Source organism: Danio rerio, chromosome 11 (genome assembly GCF_049306965.1).
Source record: "Danio rerio strain Tuebingen ecotype United States chromosome 11, GRCz12tu, whole genome shotgun sequence".
NCBI lineage: Eukaryota > Metazoa > Chordata > Actinopteri > Cypriniformes > Danionidae > Danio > Danio rerio.
Genome location: NC_133186.1, coordinates 39,192,894 through 39,214,454, shown reverse-complemented (window position 1 = coordinate 39,214,454; position 21,561 = coordinate 39,192,894). Strand labels below are relative to the sequence as shown.

Genomic DNA, 21,561 nt, shown 5'->3' with positions numbered 1-21,561 from the left:
GATTCAATTGATTCAGTCATGGTGAATCTATGAGTAACAAATACAGATTGAAAGGATCCAAATTGGGGTGAGTCAACAGTCAACAATTCACAGATAAAAGTGATTCAGTCAGGCTTAATCAACAGTTAACGATTTGCAAATTCAAATGATTCAGTGAGGCTGAGTCCACAGTTAACGATTCACAAATTCAATGATCCAATCAGGACGAGTCAGCAGTTGAAGATTCACAGATTCAAATGATCCCCAGGTAGGATGAGTCTACAGCTAATTTTTTATAGATTCAAATGATCCAGTAAGGATGAGTCTAAAGTTAATAATTAACAGATTAAGATTATTCAAGCAGGCTGAGTCTACAGTTAATGATTCACAAATAAAAATGATCCAGTCAGAGTGAGTCTACAGTTAATAATTAAGAGATTCAGATCATTCAGTCAAGCTGAGTCTACAGTTAATGATTCACAAGTTCAAATGATTCAGTCAGAGTGAATCTACAGTTAACCATTCTCAGATTCAAATTACTCAGTCAGGGCGAGTTTACATTTAATGATTCTCAGATTCAAATACTCCAATCAGGGTAAGTCAACAGTTAACAATTTATGGATCCAAATGATTCAGTAATGATGAATTAACAATTAACGATTAACATATTCAAATGATCCAGTTAGGGTGGGTCTACAGTTAACAATTCACAGTTTCAAAGGTCCAATCAGGGTGAGTCTACAATTATTGATTCACAGATTCAAATGATTCAGTCAGGGGGAGTCTACAGTTAACGAATCACAGATTCAAATGACTCAGTCAGCGTGAGTCTACAATTATTGATTCACAGATTCATATTATCTGGTTATGGTGAATCTACAGTTAACGATTCATAGATTCAAATCATCCAGTCAGGGTGAGTCTACAGTTAACAGTTCATAGATCAAAATGATTCAGAAGATCCTTAGAGCTTAAGTGCACGTGTAAGTATGTGAGTATAAAACAAATCTTTTTTCTCACAGTTTTTTATTTATTTATTTATTTTTTTGTCTTTAGCCACTGGGCGTCTCTCAGTAACCTGGTGGCATCTCTGCTGAACTCCATGAAGTCCATTGCTTCTCTACTGCTGCTGCTCTTCCTCTTCATCATCATCTTTAGCCTCCTCGGTATGCAGGTGTTCGGCGGCAAGTTTAACTTTGACGAGACACAAACCAAGAGGAGCACCTTTGACAACTTCCCTCAGGCCTTGCTCACTGTGTTTCAGGTGCGTCTTTTTGAAAGCTTTGAATCTATTTTGTTATGATGTGTGTTTGCTCATCTTTAAGTATGCGATTCTCAGATTCTAACTGGTGAAGACTGGAATGCCGTCATGTATGACGGAATTATGGCGTACGGCGGCCCTTCGTCATCAGGAATGATTGTGTGCATCTACTTCATCATCCTTTTCATCTGTGGAAACTGTATCCTTTTCTTCAGAACAGACAGCTGCTGTTAACTAGGAAACAGAAAATAAAAACAATAATATAAAAAACAACATCTAAAATGCTTTTTTTTCTTATTAAAATGTACTTTTGTAAGGGTGCATTAAATCCATCAAAAGATACTGTATAGTTGTTTTCAACACTGATAATTACAAAATATGTATTGAGCATTAAATATTAGAGTATTTTCAATTCAAGCTTTCAATTTAAGTTATTTGTATAGCACATTTTACAATAATTATTGTTTCAAATTCGATGTCTAAAAGATCTTGTGGTAGTGAATGCTGAAGTGAGGTTGCTGCAAATTAAATTTTGCTTTGCTGTGTTGAACGTGGCAAAACTTTCTTCAGGTAAACAAAGAGAAAACTGAAGTCATTGTGATTGGGAACAGATGAGGTTCTCAATGTGAATGTGTACCTTGGCTCTAAGGATTAAACAGCAATAAATCAGGTCAATAATCTTGGTGTGACTCTGGAGTCAGATCTGAGTTTCCATAGTCATGTCAAAGCAGTAACTAAATTAGCATACTATCATCTTGGAAACATTGCAAAAATTAGATCCTTGGTTTCCAGTTAGGACTTAGAGAAACTTGTTCATACTTTTATTAGCAGCAGGGTGGATTACTGTTATGGACTCCTCACCCGCCTTCCCAAAAAAGACAGTCAGACAGTTGCAGCTCATCCAGAACGCTGCGGCCAGTGTTCTGACCAGAACCAGAAAATCAGAGCACATCACATTTTAATTTATTATTAAATTTTAAATTATTATTAGCTTTTTTATTGCATGATTGTAAAATACGAATGCCATTATGAATGTATTAAAACATATGCTTGTTTGTTGTAAAAAATTAATAATGCCAAAAAAAAACACAAATTTGTGCATCTCCTGTCTCGCGTGTACAGCCATGTTGCTGTTGTGGCTGGTGTATTCGGGGACATTTTTACGGCTTGTATAATCGGGTCCTGGAAACTCTCAGTTTCAAAGGCTACCTAGCCCTTCTCCTTAGCCCTACACCTTCAAGCTAAAGAGAATTGAGACACCCTTACCTCTTTACGTAAACGTGTAAATCAAGGGGTAGCTACCCCTCATTTTTTGCATTCATGTGAAGGGGTAGGGGTGTCTCAATTCTCTTTAAGGGAGTAAGGGGAAGAGCTAAGGGGTACAATTGGGATTGGGTCTTAACCCTTAAAGACCTAAAAGCAGTTTTATTTTTATTTTAGCAGTCAGCCTTAAGTGTCATATATTATTTTAAACAGGAGAACCTGAAGTTTCAATCTGTATCATTTAAAGGTCCAGTCTAAAATATTTTTTGTTTTTTAGTCATTTTAGTCATTCCGTGTTGTTCAAAAAGCTCATTGTTGGTCCACAAAGCTAAACCTATGATTATTGGTTGAGAGATAGCGAGTTTGAACCAATCTGGGCATGGAGGAGGGACAATGCATCAATGTATCATGTCTGGTTTGTCCGGAGACACAGTGACGAGCGTTTCTTTGTCAAATCAGCGTTGTCAAAATTTGATGACGTAACCGCACTGATTCCAGAGCCTCTGAAAGTCTATGAATGCAATGTGTTACAGCGCTGGAAAGCTGAAATTCTCTACTTTATGCCAATATTTGAATTGTATGAATCGGATCAGCAGATCAAAAGTTATTAAACATTTCAGAGCAATACTTATTTTTAGCCGCGGGCGGCTGTCTTGGTCTTTAAGGGTTAATTTATTATATCTTTGACATCTTTCTTATTAACAAAGCGGGTTTGTGATCAACTGTATCTAATCTTTAATTTTGTTTTATTCCTAAATAATTTGTTTCCCTAAATGATGACACACAGACATTCTCCTGAATGTGTTCTTGGCTATCGCTGTGGACAATCTTGCTGATGCAGAGTCTCTGAACACGGACGATACGAAGAAACCGTAAATTATAAAACCTTGTCCATTTAATCAGACATTGGCTATGTTTACATGGACATCAGTAATTGGATTATTTGTCATAATCTGAGTAAGAGGATAATGTGATGAAGGTGTTTACATGAGTTGTTTTCCCGTTTGACATGTTATAGCACATTGTTTGATTAACGTCATTGCGTCATCACACGTTCACCTCTTGAGTTGCATGTAAGGTGATTTATTTTTAAGTTGTCTACTATACCTCCAGTTCGACAGTTTCACTTTCATTCAGGATCATTTCATGCATGCCCCGTGACGAACGAGATATCGGATGCGAGTATGAACTGCTGGAAGAGTGTTGTTTTAAATGAATTTGATACCGCACGCTGTATGGGGAAAAAACCCTCTGCATTTCGCGATGCAGGTGTCTGTGGTCCTTTACAGACTCAGTAGGTGCAGAGAATAGTGTCAAACAGCCGTGTGTTTTAGACTATCCTGTCGCAAAAATCCTACATGACAGTAATAGTTTGATTGCGGCGTTTACATGTCTGTACTGCACTTCAATAGTGCGACTAAAATTGGCATACTCCACATGTCTTAATTTGATTTCTGTTTAGTTTGATTATGACTTTAGCCGCATTAAGGTCATCGCTGTTTACATGGTTGACTCTTAATCAGAGTATTGTCTTGAATCTGATTATTGATGTCCATGTAGACGTAGTCAATAAGGGTCTCAATCTAGCGTCTGCTGATTTTATGCTGAATTTTACACTGTGTTTGTTTTCTTGTCTCTTTTCAAGTGATGAAATCGACGAAATTGAAGATGAAGCCAAGGTAGCTAATCCATGTTTGTTTGAGTCTTTTTCAAGTGCTTTCGTTTTTGTATTAAAATATAACCACAGCTGTGGTTTTCTTTGTTTCAGGCTGGAGAGGAGGATGAGAAGGATAATGCCGGTAAAGAACTATATGTGCATGTAATTACACAAAGATTGAAATGTTTTTTTTTTTTTTTGTCCTGATCATCGTGTCTGTATTAACAGAGGAGGATGAAGAAGAGCCAGATGTTCCTGCAGGGCCTCGTCCAAAGATCTCAGAGCTTGTTAAGAAGGAGAAGATCACTCCAATCCCAGAGGGCAGTGCGTTCTTCATCTTCAGCAACACAAACCCGTATGTGAGACTGTAATCTAACATTAACAAAACTAGAAGAAACACAAATGCACTGTAAAAGGTTTTTACAGACTTTTTAATCTTATTTTTATTTTTATTTTTTCTATTATGCTTTAATTGTTTTATTTGAAATCTATTTTTGATCATTCATTGATACATTTGAAAATGTATTAATGTAAAAGTAATTAGTAAGTTAATATTGTAATTTAGGATTTATATATATATATTAGTAGAGTTCTAGAAGCATGATCTGAGAATATTGAAATTATTGACAATTGCTGTTTTTTATTTTTCTAATTTTTATTTCTTTTTTGCTTTAATTGTTTAATTTGAATTTTTTATTTAAATAATTCATTGATTTATTTGAAAATGTATTGATATTGAACCAATTTGTAAGTAAAAATTTTAATTTAGTATTTATTTTATGATATATTTTGTAGAGTTCTAGAAGCATGATCCAAGAATATTGAAAAATATAATTTTTATTTTACTAATTTTTCTTGTTTTTTATTTCTATTATGCTTCAATTGTTTTATTTGAAATTTATTTTTGATAATTTATTGGTAGATTTAAAAATGTATTAATGTAGAAGTAATTAGTAAGTTAATATTGTAATTAAAGATTTTATGATATATTTTTGTAGTTCTAGAAGCATGATCTGAGAGTATAAAAAATATTGAAAATTCTTATTTTTTATTTTTCTAATTTATATTTCTTTTTTGCTTTAATTGTTCAATTTTTAAATAAATTTTTGACAATTTATTAATCAACCTGAAAATTTCTTAATGTTTAAGCAATTTGTAAGTTAAATATTTTAATTCAGTATTTACATTTTATGACATATTGTAGTAGAGTTCTAGAAGCATGATCTGAGAATATTGAAATCATTAAAAATTACTGTTTTTTATTTTTCTTATCTTTATTTCTTTTTTTGCTTTATCATTTAATTTGAAAATTGTTTTTGATAATTCATTGATTTATTTGAAAATGTATTGACGTTGAAGCAATTTGTAAGTTAATATTTTAATTTAGGATTGGCATTTTATGATATATTTTTGTTATGGTTTTAGAAGCATGATCTAAGAATATTGAAAATTACACAATTGCTAAAAATGCATTATTTCTTTAAAATGAATATGCTGTAATATTAATAAATGGTAAATTATTTAGATGTTTGGACAGAACATGTGACAAAAAATGGATTAGAATTAACATTTTTATTTTTTAAAAGTCAGCAGTCAACCTATTCTATTGTTATTCTTTTTTGACACATTAAAGGTTTCTAAACCCTGAACATATTAAGTCATTCTCTGTCTCTGTTTGTTTCTCTCTAGAGTTCGAGTCGCCTGCCACAAGCTGATAAACCACCACATCTTCACCAACCTCATCCTTGTGTTCATTATGCTAAGCTCAGCGTCATTGGCTGCTGAGGATCCAATCAGAAACTTCTCTGCTAGGAATATTGTGAGTATTACCACAGTAATGCCAAGATTATACAGTAAAGTCCAAACCATTTCATAGATAGTTGAACTAAAACAATATTTTAGTTAAATATTGCCATCATGAAATGTTTTATTTATTTATTTATTTATTTAACTAACTTTTACTTATTTATTTATTTATTTTTATTTTACTTTTATACTTTTTATTTATTTATTAGCTTACTTTTAGACTTTTATTTATTTATACTTTTATATTTTTATTTATTTTATTTTTATTTATTTACTTTTACTTTTAACTTTTTTATTTATTTACACATTTATATTTTCATTTATTTTTATTTATACTTATATTTAGTTGTATATATGTTTTACTTTTAAACTTTTATTTATTTATTTATTTATTTATTTATTTATTTATTTATACTTTTATTAATTTATTTATACTTTTATCCTTTATTTGTTTATAATTTTATTTTTATTTATTTATTTATTTATACATTTATTATATATGTTATATTATATATATATATATATATATATATATATATATATATATATATATATATATATATATATATATATATATAGTGCTTTTAATGGTTTAAATAACTGTTTCCAAACGCATTTACAGATAAAGTTAAAACCGTTCTGATTATATTAGTGGATTTGTTTGTGACTACCATATTTTCTGGAATAGAATTAGAATAGGAATAGTTATGTTTGTTTATTTGTTCCCCATCTGAGATCTGCTCCGCTTTACATTATGTAATGGACAAAAAGTGCAGAGTGATCTTGTTTATACTGAATTATATTGAATATTTTTACATTATACTTAGATTTTTCCTGCCTTGCTCTTTTTCGAATACTGTTAAATGCTAAACGACAGTACAGTTTTATTTAGGGCTACTATTAACCTATTGTATCTTGGCTCTGTCTAAAATAATAAAAACATTGTAATTGCTAGTTTTGTCTTACAAAATAATGACTGAAAAAAAAACTGTAATTGAAAAAAAAACTGTAATTATTTCAACAATATGATTTTATTGAGGCAAATTTTCCAGAAAATCTGGTAATATTTATTCTGTGCTTCTGTTATTCCTTCCTGTCATTATGTTTTCTAACCTATTTCTTTCAAACTAAGGAATCTACCTTTACTGAAACACTTGTTTTTGTGGTGTTACCAAAAAAGACACACTGGTACACCCTGGATTAATTAATCAAAGATAAACCTACACATCTAAATCTATATAATCTGATGATAAACAATGATGTATTTTCTTTTTGTTAAACATGTATATTGCTCTTTGCAGATACTTGGTTACTTTGACTATGCTTTCACGGCTATCTTTACTGTAGAGATCGTGTTAAAGGTAAATGTCCTTGCCTGTGCTGGTGTTGTGTGTGGTGTATGTGCAGTAACGCTGTAACCGTCTGGTTTATTCCAGGTCCTAGGCTATGCAGATTATGTCTTCACTAGTATGTTTACATTTGAGATCGTGTTAAAGGTAACCTTTCGGCACACAGGCCTGGCTGCATTATCTCCATGTGTGTCACCTGCTACTTCAGTACTTCCTGGCTTGATCAATCTCTTTTCTTTCTATTATTTAAACCATAGCACCTCTTTTACTAAATGACTCAAAGAAAAAGTCTCCGAACATCCTCATCAAAGCACAAGAGTTGTCAGGTTTTCACTTTTGTTTTGGGGAGAACGACAGGGCTTGAAGTCAACCCTGATTGGTTAAAGTGGGGTTAAGAAAAGAGATCTGGAGAAATCACACAGGAAGTGTCTGTGAAACTAAAACGTTGTTGAAAAAAATACGAAAAGATAAAACTATGCAACTCTTTGTGAAATGAAAAACAGCATTGCCTCTCTCATGCCTTCATAACTGATTGGCCCGTTTCCAGTCCATAAAAGAGGGGGCAAATACAACCATGCTTGGACAGAACATGGTTCAAACCCCTTGGCTGAGTGCATATCAATGCAATGTGACCTCAAGCGCCGTGTGGGAGAGCACAGGTCCAGCTTCAGCTGGCTGTTATTTCAGGAAGAGGCAGTGAATTCTCTCTGGCTGTGTTCAGAATATCATACTAGAATAACACTGACACTTTTAGTCCTCCAGTTTATCATTTAATTGAAATGTGATGCTGTTTAAAGTCCACATGAAATCAGTATTTGCAATGTTTATTTTGCTAGCGCTCATTGCAAGTCTTAAGGTAATCTGTGCAAGTTAATACACTGGAACTACCAGAATTCTCTAACTACCATATCCGTTCCCATATAAGATGACATATTGTCAAGTCATGTTTACATTTAAAGCTTGGATATTAAGATTAAGCTTGGAATGTCTGTCATCATATTTAATTAAGTTATCACCATAAAAGTGTTCTTTTCGGTAATACAGCCTATGAATGTATAGTTAGGCTAACATTTGACCAGCCAGTAATGTCAGTTCCTTAATTTAATTTTTACTATCACAAGCAGGTGAGAAGCTTTTTTACAGCGCTAAATAAACTGTTTAATAAACATATGTGAAGTAAAGTTGTTTAAGTTATGTTTTTGTTATCAGGAAGTTGCTAGGCAACAGAAGAACCCAAGTAATGTTGAAAAGGAGCAGACACTGAAATGCCCGGGGTCATTTTGACCGATATGGTAGTTCTAGGTAGAAATAATCAGAACTTTTTTGTATTTTTAATTTTAATACCAATAAAAAAAAACTGTCAAAATGACCACCTTGGTAGTTGTAGTGTTTATTCACTTAAAAAAAATCTAAAAATTGTACTATATATATTTTTATAAAGTATTTCCTAAATTTTGCTTAACAGAGCAAGGAAATTTTCACAGTATGCCTGATAATATTTTTTTCTTCTGGAGAAAGTCTTATTTGTTTTATTTCGGCTAAAACAAAAGCAGTTTTATATTTAAAAAAAAATAATTTTAGGATCATAATTATTAGGTCCTTTAAGCTATATATTTTAGACAGTCTACCGAACAAACGATCATTATACAATAACTTGCCTAATTACCCAAACTTGCCTAGTTACCCTAATTAACCTAGTTAAGCCTTTAAATGTCACTTTAAGCTGAATACTAGTGTCTTGAAAAATATCTAGTCAAATATTATTTACTGTCATCATGGCAAAGATAAAATAAATCAGTTATTATTAGAGTTATGAAAGCTATTATGTTTAGAAATGTGTTGAAAAAAATCTCTTTATTAAACAGAAATTGGGAAAAAAAATAAACAGTGGGGGCTAATCATTCAGGGGGCTAATATCATTTTTTAAATTAATGATATTCAAATAAACATGTATAACATACTTTCAGATCTAATTTATTCTAAGTCAGACTATAAAATTGTTCAGATAAGCATCATTATACTGAAATAATAGTCAGCATCAACTTCCGGTTTATGCAGACTTTAAAGAGAACTCATCACAGAAACAATGCTACTGTTTTGCAAATACTCATTTTATTTGCCAAATGTGTAATTGGCATACTACTATCACAATTTTTCTTGTATGATTATGACAATACTAATTTTGTTGCTTTAGTTTACTCAAAACTAACAATTTACTCGCTTTTCACTTGTTAGAATCCTGTTCGCGTTTCTTTCTTCCGTTGGACATCAGAGAAAATATTTTGAAGAATGCCAAAAAAACTGTAACCATTGACTTCCATAGTAGGAAAAAACTAAAACTATGGAAGTCAAAGGTTACAGGTTTCCAATCTTTCTCCAAAATATCTTCTTTAGTGTTCAACAGAAGAACAGGTTTGGTGAGTAAATGATGACAGAATGTTTAGTTTTGGGTGTATCCCTTTAAAATCAATTAGCTGTTGTCAACTAAAAACATATACAGTAGGAAATAATCTGTGCTAATTAGATGATTGAAGGCTCTTATTAGGCAGTTTACAGTGTATCCGGTGCTTAGTATTACATTCTGAACACTGATTTTATGGAGAGAATCTTATAAATGCTGATCGTGGACCATCAACTACAAATTTACTAGTTAAAGCTTTACCTACAATTACATACATTACTCCAACTGGTCTTTGATCAGCTGCTGACATTAGGATAACCCAGTGCTTGCCTTTTTAGCATGGTTGCATCTGCATTCATATACATTCAGCAAACGACTCCTTTTGCATTCATGATTTTGGAGCGACTTGTTTTAGTTTTGGCTGGTTTTTCTCTGCCTGCTGAATATGAAGTTGCAGTTGGAGCTTCTTCCCCTTCTTTTTCTTTACCGAGGGAACAGGGCGCAATGTTCTTAAAGAAAAAAAAAACACAAAAAAACAACGGCTCACATGAATGTGACAGTAAGGGAAGTTCTCATTTCAGATCGCCTGACAGACAGGTTTCCTTTCTTTCTGACTTTTTTCTCCCATCTCTTGCTCTATGACCTGTTTTCTTTCTGTCAATCCTGACTTCTTCTGTCATAAGGTAGGCATTTTCAGCGCTCGGCAACAAACAGCATGTTTTATTGCCAGGCCTCCTAGTGGCGGATTGTGAAACAGAGCTTACTACTACATTCATGTTGACTGAAGCCGTGAGGGTTTGGCGGAGTTAGCACTAGCTAGGATCTCGCCTTTAGCACGCCACCCTTAAAAAGAGTGATATTAAGGAGTGAATTACTAAGTGTGTTTTCTGTGTGCACTGCTTATGTGTGTCTGAGCGTGTTCTCTTTGTCAAAGTGTAATCCGCTGCTCTTTTTCTTGCGGTTGCCAGATGACCACGTATGGCGCTTTTCTCCATAAGGGTGCTTTCTGCAGGAACTACTTTAATCTTCTAGATCTGCTGGTGGTCGGAGTTTCGCTCGTGTCCTTCGGGATTCAGTGAGTGATGCTTATGTTTATGAAAGATTATTCAGTGTAAAATAAAATATGTGGCCAAATACATTTTATTAAATCCCAGTGGCTGCAGTTTATATTATTATTATTATTATTATTATTATTAGTAGTAGTAGTAGTAGTAGTAGTAGTAGTATTAGTATTAGTATTATTAATAATAATATAAACTTCAGCCACTGATAAAAAACTATACTACTACTACTACTACTACTACTACTACTAATAATAATAATAATAATAATAATAAGAAGAAGAAAATTAATAAAAATAATAATAATAATAATAATTATTATTATTATTATTATTATTATTATTAATAAATACAATCATTGATAATAATAATGATGATGATAATAATAATGATAATAATATGAAAATTAATAGTAAAATAAATATTATTATCCATATTATTGTTATTATTGTTATAGATAAATACAACCATTAATAATAATAATTATTATTAATAATAATAACAACAACAACAATAATAATAATAATAATAATAATCATGATCATCATCATCATAACAAAAATATTATTATTGTTATTATTATTATATTATTATTTTAGGGTTTTCTTCAAATGCAAGTATAAAATAGTTAATATTAATATTTAATGTTTAATAAAATATTTAATAATTTAAAAAAAGTTAAAAATAATAATTTTGTTTTATAAAATATTGAAATATCTATTTTAATAAATAATTATTTTTTACCATACAGCAAATTATAACAATAGTCATTTTTTTATTTTGTGTAAAATATGTATTTAGCAATTATAATAATAATAATAAATGTTTTATTAATAATATTTTTATTATTATTATTAATATTGCGAAGCAGAGGCACAGTAGGTAGTGCTGTTTCCTCACAGCTAGAAGGTCGCTGGGTCGCTGCTTCGATCCTTGGCTCAGTTGGCAATTCTGTGTGAAGTTTGCATGTTCTCCCTGTGTTTGCGTGGGTTTCCTCTGGGTGCTTCGGTTTCCCCTACAAGTCAAAAGACATGCGGTACAGGTGAATTGGGTAGGCAAAATTGTCCATAGTGTATGAGTGTGTGTGAATGTGTGTGTGGATGTTTCCCAGAGATGGGTTGCGGCTGGAAGGCCATCAACTGCGTAAAAACGTGCTGGATAAGTTGGTGGTTCATTCCTCTGTGGCGACCCCAGATTAATGGAGGGACCAAGCCGACAAGAAAATGAATGAATGAATGAATTATCAATATTTTATTAAACAGTATCTTTCTATTCACTACATTTTTCTTCTTCTGTTTTGTAACATTATGGCTTGTGTGTGTCATAGATCATCGGCCATCTCAGTGGTGAAGATTCTGAGGGTTCTGAGAGTTTTGCGTCCACTCAGAGCCATAAACAGAGCTAAAGGACTAAAGGTTCTGCTTTACTTTCTTACTAATGCTCTCCAGTATATGAAAAGTTTAATGTAATAATTTTTATTTGCCTTTATGACATTTTTTTTAACATATTGTTTAATGACATAGATTTACACTACAGCATATTTTACCATAACATAACATTATGTACATGAAAAGAGTACAGAAAAAAGACAAAAAAAAAAACTAAAGAAAAAAATAGAAGAAAGGTGCACAATTCCAGCAAACGCCAGAGAATGTATATTTACATCACAATGTCCTTGTCCATATAAACATGGTTTTGAAGATCATTTATAATAGGATGCAAAATAGTGGTGAACTTAGGCCCCGAAGCTAATTGAGTCTTATTTTTTCCAAATGCAAAAACTGTAATGCAACTTTTTCCCATTGTTTAAAAGCGGGAGAGAATTATTATTTCCAATTGATTAACTTCAGGCATTTTGTCAAAAGAGATGTAAAAGCAATACAGACATGTTTATTTTTGGACAGGTGATTATCACCATACCTCACAGAAAATGGCAGTTACATGGGGGTAAACATCTTTACGTAAGATTCTGGAAAGATGTAAGAAAATGTGGGACCAAAAAGTATGAGGGCTAGGACAGTTAGACAGTTAGAGTGGGAAATTGTTTTTATCCTATGCAATGGAGTCTGTAGTAAATACATTTTTGACCAGCTGTTTAATCATCCTAAATGTTGACCGCCTCTGACCTTCAACCTTTACCTTCTGCAGCATGTGGTCCAGTGTGTGTTTGTGGCCATCAGGACTATAGGAAACATCATGATCGTCACCACTCTGCTGCAGTTTATGTTCGCCTGCATTGGTGTCCAGCTCTTCAAGGTACTTTTTTTCTCACATTTCCCACAAATTTCTCACATATATCTCACATTTAAAAATAAGATGACAGTAAAAAGCAGTGATATTTAGAATACTATTACAGTTAAAATAACTGTTTTGTATTTGGATTTATTTTAGAATAAAAGTTTTAGTCGCACTTTAATTTGATGGTCTGTTTGTTGAATTCAAGTTTCTTATTTTATAAGACGTCATTAGATTAGAAGGAGACTGTTAGGTTGGGGTTAGGGTTGGGGTTAGCGTTAGGATTAGTGTAAGTTTAAATGTACTGGCAAAGTTTCTTATAGTCAGTTAAAATAGCAATATTAACAGATATTAAGCAGACAGTCTACTAATACTCAAATGGACTATCAAAATAAAGTGTTACCCATTTTTTTGTTTGTGATGGAAAATGTAATTTTTAGCATCATTAATCCAGTGATTGTTCAGAAATAATTCTAACATGATGATTTTCCTGAAATTTTTAAATAAATTTTTTGGATTTTATGAATAAGCATGCATTCGTTTTTTCAGGGAAAGTTTTACCGTTGTAACGATGAGGCCAAGTCCAGCCCAGAGGAGTGCAAGTGAGTCAAGTTGAATATATTGTGTAGCATCTCCTATGCCAATTAGTAGCTGCACTTAACATCATGCATTTCTGCTACAGGCCATTTTGAGGGATGTAAAAATTGATAAATATTGTTGTGATAGCTGTTGTAACGTAAAGCTATGGTTAAATTCCCTCTTGTTATAGTTATGAAATAGTTTAACAAGAAGCAAGAAGTGTTTATGGGCCAATGTCATCACCACACTGAAATGGTCTACACCAGGGGTGTCCAAACTCGGTCCTGGAGGGCCTGTGTCCTGCATACTTTAGCTCCAACTTCATTCAACATACCTCCTTGTATGTTTCTAGTATACCTTGAAAGAGCTTGATTAGCTGGTTCAGGTGTGTTTAATTGGGGCTGGAATTAAAATATGCAGAACACCAGCCCTTCAGGACCGAGTTTAGACACCCTTGGTCTACATGAATCAATTACCGTAATAACTGCACACACAGAAAATGAAACGGCCATTTGAGTCGTAAATGTAATCTTTTTTTTTTTTTAGGGGAACGTACATCCTGTATAAGGAAGGAGACGTGAACCAGCCAATCATTCAGAAGCGCCACTGGCACAACAGTGATTTCAACTTTGACAATGTGCTCATGGCCATGATGGCTCTGTTCACCGTGTCCACGTTTGAAGGCTGGCCAGCGTAAGTATTCAACAATATGTACTGTATAGACTGGTGTAAAGCAACAAATTACAAATACTCAAATTACTGTAATTGAGTAGTTTTTCTTAGAAAATGTAATTTACTAAGTAGATTTAAAAATGTTGACTTTTACTTTCCCTTGAATACATTTTTAGTGCTGCATCGGAACCTTTACTCCATTACTTTCCTGCAGTCACTACTTTATTTTTGCTTGTCTATGAGGATTGGCTGAGTAGTCTTGTGATTCTTGTCCAATCAAATTGCACACAGAAGGTAAATTGCATCCTAATGAACTACCTCAAGACATGGGCTATATATAATTAGCAAACTGTGTGAAAGCATTAAAAGTGACTAAAAGAAGATGTCCAAAATTGTCACACACATTGACCCAGAGACTGTTTAGATGCATTGCACCAATGAAAGATGACGGATGTTTACTGTATGATGACCGAAATGGCCTTACGCCCCATTCACACAGGGCTTCAGCGTCAACGCTTCCCATTCACTTTGAATGGGTGACGTCAGGCGTTGCCAAATTGCATTGTGGATCCATCGGCGCCGCTTCTGAGGCATTGCTCGCTGCAGAAGTTGGGACTAGCTCAACTTTTCAAGCGCCGACGGAAGCGTCAGTGAATGAGATCGCTGTATGCAAATACACCAGCTAGACAGTGGCCTATTGCTGACTGAATTTCATTGGCTAATGCTTCCATGACGATCGCTTCAGCCCCAACTTCAACACGCCTTCAGTCAAGCGTTGACGCTGAAGCCCCATGTAACTCCCAGCAAGCACAAGATGTCAACATGACGTCAGATTGACACTGTCCTCCAACATCGTGTGACGTTGCATTTGGTTTGGAAATGAAAATTTAGTTGACATCAGAACCCAACGTCAGGTCGACGTCAATGTCCAACCTAAAATCAACCAAGTATCCAAAGTCTAATGATTTTACAGCTTGTTGTGTGGATGTTACCACTATGATGTTTATCAGACATTGGTTGCCATACCTAACAAATAAATTTCAATATTTGATGTCAATAGACGTTGGATTGAGATGTTGGCTCAACGTTGGATTTTGGTCCCTTTTGCAGGATATCAGCTAGGTTTTGCAGTTCGTACTAATGGTTTTGAGAAATGCATTAACTCTTGTGCAAATGCAAATGTGAGAAATGCACCAAAGCCACTGAGGAAAACTGTAACACAGTGAATTTTCTATTTGAATGTTTTGTGTGTTTTTATGGCTAATAAATTAGATATAGCTAATTATGGTTATGTTAGTTATAGATTTTATAGCTAATAAATTTTATAGCTAGATATAGACTAGCACCATTCATGTGTTTTATTTGTAGGTTAATGAATGTTTATGTAGATCAGTTTGAGGGTTTAGGATAGCTCTATTATAGATAGACAGACAGACAGAATGATAGATAGATGTTTATTAACTTTAATATGAATAAGTCACAGAATTATGCATCGTAATATTGATCAGATCATTGTTTATGAATTTAAACAGAACCAATATAGAATCGCACTGGTTTATTTTTATTTGCTTTTTTATATTTAGAATTGTTTTAATTTTAAAGAACAAACCCACCCCATGCCAGCAAATAATAATAATAATAATAATAAAAGTAATGATAGTTATTATCATGATAGTTATTAAAATATAAAAACATAAACAAGAAAATAATATCAACATATTTTTATTTACTTAATGACACAAATAACTATATAAATTGTTCTTTTTTTGATCTCAATATTGGAATTCTATTGAAATAAAAAATACAGTAGCACTGCTCAGTTTAATTTGATTCTATTTCATGCACATGAGATCATATTTGCATAAAGTCTTTTACATTTAAACTTCATGCATCTATTTTAAAAGGAGCAAAAGTCTTATTATATACAGACTTCATTATAATACAAACTCGCAAGCAGTACTCAAAACCCTATTATTGTGTGTATTGTTAAATCAGCATTAGTCTGCATTATAACTGATTTTAACAATGGCTCCTGTAAATGGATTTTGTAAAATTATTAATATTTGAGAGTTCTTACTCAGACTGTCGAGTTTCCTCATTCAGAAGCACAGGGGGAAATGAAGCAGTGTGTTATTGTGATTTTAGTGTTTGTATTAGCGCTGTTGGTAAGTGGCACTGTGAGCATGATGCCAACAGAACCACGCTGTCCCTGTAATTACAACACCACACTGCTTCAAATGTTCACACTCGCACACAGAATGACACTACATGGCTGTTCTGCGTCTGTGGGTGTTGAAGCAGTTTTTTCCATGGCTTTCAGATCTTTTACTTCGTGTTGTTCGTGTTTTCTTAAAAGTCTCGTGAAGTGCTTTGAAATGTGCTCTTTTAAATTTGTTTTGTGAACAACTGTTGTTGCTATTGCAGTTTTTGTTCAATACAGACAGAATACAGCATATGATTATAATGTAAACGACCCCAAAACTCCACCCCTACACAGGTAGACTTGTTCTATGATGGCAGAAATTTAAACATTGCTGTGAAAAAAAGAATAATGTTAAACCAAGTAAACAGTAGACTTACATAAAGTACATACACTCACCGGCCACTTTATTAGGTACAGATGGTGCCTGTAGAAATGCACATCTCAAGAAACAGAATGCCATGACCAACCGTAGTTAGCCGCAGTAATCAGGGAAATTCTCTGACTCAGGAAATACATTACCAGTAAGAGCTTCATTCTCAGTAGTGGCCAGTTCTGAAGGCGGAGGACTTGGTGCCTCGGTTTGCTCTTTCTTCGTGGAAGGTGGAGGTGTTTTCTCCATGTTTTGTATATTTGCTAAAATCTAATATAATTCTGCCCCTGGGGTAATTATGTTTATTGTTTTCTGATGAGAGAAATTGTTTCATTTTAGACAGTTGACTCGTCATAGCCATGGCTCCAATATTACATTTTTGACTGTAGGCCTACATATAAAACTTTTTAAAGAGCTCAATTAAATGTACTTTGATTAGGATAGTTACCAATAAATTGTTAAAGTCTAAATGAATGGTAAAATACAGGTTGTAATTTAATTTAATGTAGTTTAAATAAATAATTAAAATAAAATTTAATAGTGGGCGACGCAGTGCTGTCACCTCACAGCAAGAAGGTCGCTGGTTCGGGGGGTCAGCTGGGTCGGTTGGCGCTTCTGTGTGGAGTTTGCATGTTCTCCCTGCGTTTCATGGGTTTCCTCTGGGTGCTCCGGTTTCAGTCCAAAGACATGTGGTACAGGTGAATTGGGTAGGCTAAATTGTCCGTAGTGTATGAATGTGTGTGAATGAGTGTGTGTGGATGTTTCCCTGTGATGGGTTGTGGCTGGAAGGGCATGCGCTGCATAAAAACGTGCTTGATAAGTTGGCGGTTCATTCCGCTATGGAGACCCCGGATTGAAGTGAAAAAAAATTGTTGATCAATTAAGCCAGAAGTGACAATTTGCAAGCTTTACATGTTCATATCAGTTTATAGCTTCTAAACATGAAATGTGTCACTGTTTTGGAGCGCACTATCTTATAGATATCTATATAGATATATAAAACTAAAAATACTAAAACTAATATCTTAGAAAAAACATTATTTTAATTTCACTATACCTTTAAGGTTGCTGTACAAGGCCATCGACTCCAACCGGGAGAACATGGGTCCCATCTACAACTACCGAGTGGAGATTTCCATCTTCTTCATCATCTACATCATCATCATCGCTTTCTTTATGATGAACATCTTTGTGGGTTTCGTCATCGTGACCTTTCAGGAACAGGGAGAGAAGGAGTACAAGAACTGTGAGCTGGACAAGAACCAGGTGAGAGGAGACATTAGCTGGAAGCACCGAATTTTGATTCAAAATCCCGTTATTTGCGAAAAAAAAAAAGGAGCTTGAGGTGGTTTTGGACTTGTGTTATAAAGGGTTAATGTCAAATATGAGAGAAGAAACACCTCATTTGTTGAATAAACTTTGATATAAATAAAAATAAATAAATAAAACATCATTATAAATACATAAAAATAAACAAATTATTGAAATAAAGTAAAATAAAATAAACAATAAAATAATAAAATAATTTGTGAAAATAATTAAACAAAAATAAAATATAATAATTAATAATAATAAAAATATTATTATTAATAATAATAATAATAAAAGAAAAGTTAAATATAATAATATAATAATAATAAAATAAATGAAAAAAATAAAATAAATGTAAAAAATAATAATTAAAATAAATTATTAGTAACAATAAATAAATAAAAATAAAATAATTTAAAAATAAAAAAATATTAAAATAGCATAAAATAAAGTAAATTATTAATAATAAATAGAAAGTTAATAATAAAATAAATTACTAAAAAATTAAACCAATAAAAAATTTATAAATAATAAAATGCAGCAATCATTACACCCACGTGACCAATCAACTATCTCCATTATGCTCCATTAGGCTGCACAGTAAATAATTTCAGCATCAGCATCACAATGTGCCAATTTGTAATACTCACATTACAGAATCTGCAGTGTAGAGTTGTGATTAGAATTAACCAGGAAACCGTTCTGGTTATGTGCAAAAATTAACCCTCCTACAGTGAACAAGTTTATTTTTGGCTACAGAACAAACCACTCTTCTCCAATAACTTGCGTAATGAATCTTTTGTTAAGCCTTTAAATAGCATTTTAAGTAGCATTCTACAAAATAAATAATAAAGCATTATGTACCATCATGGCAAAGACGAAGGAATTGGTTATTAGTCATATGTTTTTAATACTTTTATGTATCAAAATGTTAGAAAGAATATTTTTCTGCATTAAATAGCACTTAAGAAATATTTTAAAAATGATTTAAAACTTACAGGACAGCTAATTTTGTATATGCATTAATTATTCTAACAAAAGTCATTTTTATGGGATAAATAGTGTAGAAATAGACGCATTAATTTTCTTTTTTTGGAAAACAAAACAATGCTGGTTTCTAAAGATAAAAACCAATAAATTAATAAAATGTTATTTAATTTCAGCAGTGCATATATTCTTACAGATAATGCAAATTACAAATGCACTATAGAATGTTTGGGATTATTTATGATATTAATGATGATTTATGATATCTGTTATTATTTGTTGGTGTTATTTATGCACTTTTATTAATATTTTATAACAATATGCTTCATTTGTTTTTTTGTTTTTCAATTTGTTTTTCCATTTATTTTATTTAAAGTTGTAGTAATTTTACGTGCTTTTGCTATTTATAGGTATATTTTTGTATACGTCTATGCTTTTCAATATCAAAAAAATAAATGGATCACATATTTTATTCAGACTATGTGCTGTGTGTGTGTGTGTTTTCAGCGTCAGTGTGTGGAGTATGCATTGAAAGCACGTCCTCTCAGGAGGTACATCCCAAAGAACCCGTATCAGTATAAGTTCTGGTATGTGGTGAACTCCACCGGCTTCGAGTACATCATGTTTGTCCTGATTTTACTCAACACCATCTGTCTCGCCGTGCAGGTAACTCTCTCTGTTAGATTTATTCTTCATATTTTTAAAAATACATGACAATGCTTGGGTTTAAATATGCAAAACCAATTCAAATGTGTTTGACTATTATTAGTTGTAAAATGTATATTAAGGACACCAATATTATTATTTACCTTTATATTTAATACTTTTTTGGTGGCTTTTATTCATTTTCTGTTAAACACTCATTTAATATCACCAAGATAGTGGAATATTTAATGTATAATCCTCTTTTTTTCTTTACTAATAAATACTAATCATTTATTTGTAATTATTTATTGAGAGTCTATGCTGTATATGATTGTGAGATACAGAGAGTACTATAAATAAATGCCTGCCAAAGCAACGTTACACCTTTACAAAATCTGTGAACATAGTTTGTCAGCTAATTCTGCTATTAGTATTCTTAGTATTTATTAATATTTTGAAATACATTTTATTTTTATTTATTTTTATTATTTATTTTTAGTCAACAAAAACAACTCTGTTGTACTCTGTGTAAACTGATTTAATCAGTCTATAATTTATTATTTCATAACATTTTTAGAGTATTTTAAATATCATTTTTTTCCAGCACTATGGTCAGTCTGAGCTCTTCAATTATGTTATGGACATTCTGAATATGGTCTTCACTGCCGTCTTCACTGTGGAGATGGTGCTCAAGCTGATCGCCTTCAAGCCTCGGGTGAGTCATTCAAACACATGTTACAGATACACACATCATCACTATTTCATATTTATACATTTAGAACAGTACAGAATAAATATTTACAGTTGAAGTCAGAACTATAAGCCCTCCTGAATTTTTAGCCTACTAAGATTTTTCAACACATTTTTAAACATAATAATAAATCGTTTCTAAAAACAGATTGATTTTATCTTTCCCATGATGACAGTACATAATATATTACTAGATTTTTTTCAAGGTACTAGTATACACCATTTCAGAGTGGTCATATCATTGGCCTGTGAGCATTTCCTGCTTGTTATGAAGCTACTTCATAACTGTAACAAGAGGCAGTTTAATCATAACTTAATGTTGAAACAGCTATCATGACATTATTTGGATATGTGTGGCTCTTTTGGATTCTAAGAAGCTATCGAAATTAAAAATGTAAATCAGGAAATACATTGGGTACATTGTTTTTGTTTACATTGCTCAAAATGGTCTATTAAGCTTAAAGTGACAATTAAAGGCTTAGGGAAGTTAAGGTAATTAGGCAGGTCATTGTATAATGATGGTTTGTTCTGTAGACCAGCGGGCCTCAACCTTTTTACAGGGTGTACACGGGGTATTGAAAAAGTATTGATAGTTAATAAATCATTGTTGAGATGAATGCCCTTAATAAGTATTAATAAATCTAAAATGCTGTAATGCTCTAAATGTAATATATATTCTTATTATGCAATGTTTGGTTGTATGCTAAAGTTTGCCTGAATTAAATCTATGTGAATCAGTATGCTGTGTAGTTTATGAAATCAATAGAATCCTGCTAGATTTGACATCATGCTGCTTTGTTTACTGCAGTACTCAATGCAACACTATTATTTCTGCAGTTCTATAGGCGTCAACCTGCTGAATTAGTTGGTTTAATAGATTTTTATTCAGTATATGAATAATGTGTTAGTTTTGTTTTAGTTTCTTACAATAATATTTAGTAAATATTCTGTAAGTTGAAATCTCGCCCGTGTTTCCAGTTGAAACCTAAAGTGGTTATAAGGTCTTAAAATGTATGGAACAAGTCTTAAAAA

The 21,561-nt window shown here is 32.5% G+C and overlaps 1 protein-coding gene across 50 annotated transcripts in view; it reads left to right on the top strand.

The window, feature by feature from the left end:
- The window catches only part of cacna1da (calcium channel, voltage-dependent, L type, alpha 1D subunit, a), a 174,670-nt gene that overhangs the window by 104,069 nt on the left and 49,040 nt on the right, over positions 1 to 21,561 (top strand). For 19 of the 50 annotated variants that reach the window (XM_073915661.1, XM_073915655.1, XM_073915654.1 and 16 more), the window contains 16 exon segments: positions 1,036 to 1,243; positions 1,319 to 1,439; positions 3,291 to 3,375; positions 4,149 to 4,182; positions 4,272 to 4,302; positions 4,389 to 4,515; positions 5,850 to 5,979; positions 7,268 to 7,327; positions 10,685 to 10,791; positions 12,105 to 12,192; positions 12,926 to 13,033; positions 13,562 to 13,614; positions 14,138 to 14,284; positions 17,901 to 18,102; positions 19,642 to 19,800; positions 20,384 to 20,494. In XM_073915661.1, coding sequence (XP_073771762.1) covers positions 1,036 to 1,243; positions 1,319 to 1,439; positions 3,291 to 3,375; positions 4,149 to 4,182; positions 4,272 to 4,302; positions 4,389 to 4,515; positions 5,850 to 5,979; positions 7,268 to 7,327; positions 10,685 to 10,791; positions 12,105 to 12,192; positions 12,926 to 13,033; positions 13,562 to 13,614; positions 14,138 to 14,284; positions 17,901 to 18,102; positions 19,642 to 19,800; positions 20,384 to 20,494 — 1,771 coding nt within the window. 50 annotated transcript variants of the gene reach the window in all.